Source organism: Rhagoletis zephyria, unplaced genomic scaffold (assembly GCF_001687245.7).
Source record: "Rhagoletis zephyria isolate East Lansing unplaced genomic scaffold, Rhagoletis_zephyria_1.1 Rzeph_scaffold_13864, whole genome shotgun sequence".
NCBI lineage: Eukaryota > Metazoa > Arthropoda > Insecta > Diptera > Tephritidae > Rhagoletis > Rhagoletis zephyria.
Genome location: NW_016170933.1, coordinates 6,713 through 11,851, shown reverse-complemented (window position 1 = coordinate 11,851; position 5,139 = coordinate 6,713). Strand labels below are relative to the sequence as shown.

Sequence of the window (5,139 nt, the reverse complement as noted above, 5' to 3'; positions counted from 1 at the left end):
GTTGAAATAATGTGTAGACCCTTGGCTACAAGTGTGTGCAAATTTTTTTTTGGATCTTGTCACCCCTTTGGACGCAATACCTCGAAATAGTTAGGCCGCGTACTAAACAGTACCCCGTTATTTTCCAACAGACCGTAATGTTTCGTCGGAGGTGTTCATTTTGTGCATTAGATGACATTGGTCATGATGACAATTTTGGTACTAAAAGCTGAAAGACAACATGGATTATCTCGTAAGGTGTTTACCTATTTTCTCATTGGGAACACTTTAAGTAGAATTCTCCTTTCTGTGTTGTGAATAATAGGTGCTGAACACCGTTTGCAGAGATATTTCGTGAATATTTTTTGTGTTTAACAGCTCAGTTCGGAAACTTCCAAAAACACCATCACCCGTATGCTGTAATCCGAAAGTTCGTAGTTACGAATTCGTAGCTCCGTTCCGAAAATTCGAAAATTGGTATGCTGTAACCCGATCGAAACTATCAACGGCGTTGCCAACTAAAATAGTGAAATTCGAAGTTCCTAATCAGCTGCTTTGACAGAAATAAATATAATCGACCCTACAAGAATTGTGTGATGGAAACTAACACATTTGCAAATTTTGCGTTGGTTGAAAAGAGACCATTAAATAAGGCCATAAGTTGGAGGAAGACGGAAAATCACATGTACACAAACATCAGATTTTTCACACTGCACTTTAGAATTTGATAGAAACTTGTAGGTAGCCAGTGACAGAAATTTCTATCAGTCTTGCCACTCAAATGATAGTCACTGTTCTTGCAGGGGCAACTGAATAGTGTAATTTAAAAAAAAAATAGTTTAATCATTATTTGAAATGACGTTTCCTTAATTAAGTAGAATACAAAGGATTCAGTGGCCGGTGCACTTATGTCCCAGAAGGAAGAACAGCTAACAGTTGCATTAATATACAAAGTAGATTGCTAGGAGATTGTTCTGATCCATTTAGTTTAAATGATAAATTGTAAGCCCCCTCCTTTTATGGGCCTCCATTTCACTAGATATTGTGCCGCTTTAATTCTTGGAACGCTTTCCCAAAATTCCACCACATCCTCTTTAGCTCCTTTCACAAAGCCTCGACCAATGTCCGGCCTTTCGCTCATGCATTCCACCAGTTTTTCGTATTGCGAGCGATTTGTTGTGATCTTCGATTTGTTAATTTTGTAAACATTTAATAATACATTTTTTTTTCTATTCAAACTTTAAAGGTGCTGACCCAATGCAGGCTTGCTTTGCTTTCTTCGCTGCGAGAAGTGTCAAGAATTATTTGAAATATACTAAAACGTATAAAGGCTGGCCAAATGGCAGCTTTTCTTCACTTGCTTTAAGCGCCTCAAAGTTTGAATTAGGCAAATGTTTTATTTGAAAGCGTTTTGTAGGCTTTTGACAAAAAGGTATGTTCCTTTCAAAATACATAAATTCAAACAAAAAGTTGCTTACTTAATTTAAAAAAGTAACAGAAAATGCAGGTTATTCGAAATGAAATAAAAATGATCCATTGCTTCCACATTTATATTTAACATATCGTTATCTTATAGTAAAAAGTTGCGAAGCCCACTTTTACAAATTTTACACGAGAGGAAAAAACTTCTTCAAGTAAATCGCTTTTTTAAGTTATAGTTTTTTTAGTAAATGTAGATATAGATATGTATGTATCATTATTCTCATTTATTTTAAATAAAAACATTATTTCGCATTTATTTAAAAATAAATCTGAAAGTTTTTCATACATTTTTTAGAGTTTTCTAGGAAATAATTATTGACGTTAAGGGAACAGATATTGACTTTTCAACCAGACAGCTGGTTACTTTGACAGCGTTCCAAGCCACCATTCGGCCAAGCAAGTTTTCAAAGTAAATCAAAGCAAATTGAAGTCAGCAAAGCGCGCAAAGCAAGCCTGCATTGGGCCAGGGCCTTAACTTACATACATATTTTTGCGTTTACACACTTTATTTTATTGATATTTTAAAACAATTTGTTTCGCTCCGACACGAGTTGCAATTCGTAGAAAATTTCCCACAAATACATAAAAATGACAGCTCCGTCGGATTCAGGTATACCAACATTATGCATTTCGAAGATGGCCTACGAATTCCGAAATTACGATACGACAACCCGGATTGCAGCATACCAATTTTACGATTCGTAGCAAAATCGAATCTACGACGGAATACAGCATAGGGGTGCATATTTCAAACCGGTTACTAAAAAAATAGTGCACAGATATAGCATTATTTTCAATAAAGCGAAGACTCTTGTCAACAAGTGTGTGTACAAGTTTTTTGATTAGGGTCACGCGTTTGAGCACAAAATAGTTGCAAAAATAACTAAACAGTACACACAGAATTACTATATTTTTATACAAAATTAACAAAAATATGTGAAAAAAGTGTGTAGCCACTGTATCTAGTTAGTTTATTTTTTAGAATGGCAATTATATACTGATTGGGCGTTTATTTGATAAATTATTAGATCTTATATATGACAAAGCTATTGTGTCTTCTTCACTGGTGCGTTCCCTGCGGAGGTGATTATTTGCTCAGGTTTCTTTATAGGATTTTCGATGCATTCTTTGTAGAGCTGGTTCAAGGCAAATGCTGCACGAATATTATCTGATGAAAAAAAAAACTTTTGCAATTTTCCTCTTGAATCTCCACATGGCCTTCGTTCCACCTCCGTTCCGTTCTTAAAGAGTATAACAGTGGGTAATTGGCGTGAGAAACTGCTGTCAGATATTCGATATTTCAGTGCCACGTCAGGAAAACGTCCAATATCAACTTTGCCAAATTTTAAGATATCCAGATTGTATTCAGCTGAAAGTTCAGCATAAATAGGAGCAAAATTCACGCAACTCGGGTTCCACACAGTATAGAAACAAACTATCCAGTTAATTCGTTTATCCCGAACCAATTCTTCTTCAAAATTTTGCATGTTACGGAAGTAGGTTATATGTTCTGGACCACTGTAAGATGGTTCTGGCAATAGAGTACTTAATACAATGCTGAGTAATAAGAAAACAACACCGTACCGAAAATCGCTGTATGCCCATAGAATGAAATTAGCCACTTTCGTATAGAGAAAGGATGCGGAAAGGTAATTGACCATGGTTACGCTTCCAGTTTTGCGCGAACGTACCATAACCACAATTAAGAGAAAAAATAAAATCTCTGTTTCACGACCATCTAATTCGCACATATCCGCGCCACGGTGGTTAAACAGCCTTGTACATAATGGCACTAGTTTTTTAGCGACAACATACGATACAGATAAAATAATGTTTATCCAATAATACGGCTTCAAAAGCGCATGAAGTTGCTTTCGCAACATTTTGTTCAAATTTCTTCAAATATTTTCTCAAATTAATATTTCAATTTATAATATCCGTCCTTCGCACTTGAGATGAAACGATCTCAGCAATTAGGGATACATCGATACCAGTAATTCAAAGTACATACTCGATACTTTTCTCAAATTACCAAGGCGCGTATTCATAGTCCAGCAACTAAATTTAAGTACCAACTTAAAATTTACCTCTATTCATAGTCGCATTTCAGACTTCTACTAAGTAGTTTCCACTTAGTTTACGATATAGCAAAACGAGTGTGAAAATGTATCGATTTATCTTTACGATATTTTGGAAAAATTACATTTTTATTAAATAATGTCAAGTTTGATCATCCGTTTATGTAATTTTTATTTTCATTGCATGATTATGCAAAAGCATAAGGTATCATTTTCTTGTTAATTGTGTGAAATAGCCAGAACAACCGCAGTGATGAGAAGTCGATGTTTATCGAAAGCANAGTATTTTTCTACTCGATACTCTTCACTGCGATCCAAGTAACGACGAGCGACATGCCACAGCTGTCAAATTATTGCAACACGAACTCTTATGTAGATAATAATTTTGGCGACGATCCGCCTACGCGACGTCTGTGGTTGTGGCTAGATTAGATCTATTTCTATTTTTCCGACACCAGATAAGGTTCTTAATCTTTTTTTATGTCAAACTCATACATATTCATGATATCGCTGTCGCGGTCAAAAAATAATGTCGTCATCGACAATGCGTTTAGGTAATGAAGATAACAAATTGGAAGCTGTGGCCCGTAACTCGTCGTTTACAATGTGTTCAGAATTTATCGGAAGCGCAAAACTTATTGGCGCATATTCATAGTCATATTTAGTACTCAACTAAGGGCCGGTTGCTCAAAGCCTGGTTGACACTAGCCATCGGTTAAACATCGTTATCGACGTTACCGACACCGTGTTATATACATGGAGTCAAAAACGTCGATAACGATGTTAACCTATGATTAGTGTTAACAAGGCTTTGAGCAACCGGCCCTTAGTCGAAACTATTCTAACAGGTCTATTCCTGCGCTGGTAATAAAAAGTTTGTAACCGGTACTTAAAGTGTCTGTCAATTTTTAAACCCTTTTCGCATTCTGTGTACTCTTGTAACCGGTAAATTTTGTTACCATCTCATAAGCTGGTAACAAAGTATTACCCCGTGAAATATGCAATGCCAGAATTTGCACAATTCATCATAGCTGAATTGCTGAATATTTTAACTGCATTACCAACGTTCCTAGAATCGTGGTGACAAGAATTGGTAAAATTTTTTGGTAATAAAATTTTCCGGTTACAAAATCTTCGGTAACGTGCAGAATAGACCTGTAAGTCACAACTAAAGCTATTCATAGTCGCCTTAAGCTGAGATCCCACGATTGCCGCAAATGGACCAATCTGGAACAATTTTTATTGTGCTGAATTGGAGCACAATAAAAAAATTGTCCCAATGAAATTCTGTACAGTCACACGGTTGCCTCTTTTTATACAATTCTCATTGCCGTAAGTTGGCGAAAAGCAATATAGTGACAACAATTGCCCCAAACTTATCACACGATTGCTCGAGCATGCGGCAATTGTGACCATAAAGTGTTGCGCTGACCTCTAAATTCTGTTTTTTTCTCTGTTGTGTAAAAACGGCGTATTCTTAATAAAAAAAAATATTTCAATTGCATCTGCTTTGTATATTGCGGGCTCATTTTGTGCAAATTTGTTGTTGTTTGAAAGCAAAGAAGCAAAAACTTGTGCCCAACGAAAACTCACGCATTTA

At 36.0% G+C, this 5,139-nt stretch overlaps 1 protein-coding gene across 2 annotated transcripts; it reads right to left on the bottom strand.

Moving 5' to 3' along the window:
- Window positions 1-2,345: 2,345 nt before the first annotated feature.
- Window positions 2,346-3,469, bottom strand: LOC108378331 (thioredoxin-related transmembrane protein 2 homolog). Of its 2 annotated transcripts, none has more exons than XM_017634627.1 (2): window positions 3,046-3,469; window positions 2,346-2,979 (listed from the first exon to the last, which is right to left on the bottom strand). In XM_017634627.1, the coding sequence occupies exons 1-2, from the start codon at window positions 3,342-3,344 to the stop codon at window positions 2,508-2,510; spliced, it is 771 nt and encodes a 256-aa protein (XP_017490116.1). In that variant the 5' UTR covers window positions 3,345-3,469; the 3' UTR covers window positions 2,346-2,507. The 2 variants fall into 2 exon arrangements, with proteins under 2 accessions (XP_017490116.1, XP_017490117.1); XM_017634628.1 differs by having other exon boundaries at window positions 2,831-2,992.
- Window positions 3,470-5,139: the final 1,670 nt, after the last annotated feature.

Coding starts and splice junctions, on each gene's coding strand:
- LOC108378331 (XM_017634627.1), bottom strand. CDS start 3,344: ATGTTGCGAAAGCAACTTCATGCGCTTTTGAAGCCGTATTATTGGATA. Junction 2,980..3,045: donor TGGGCATACAGCGATTTTCG/GTACGGTGTTGT, acceptor ACCATCTTACAG/TGGTCCAGAACATATAACCT.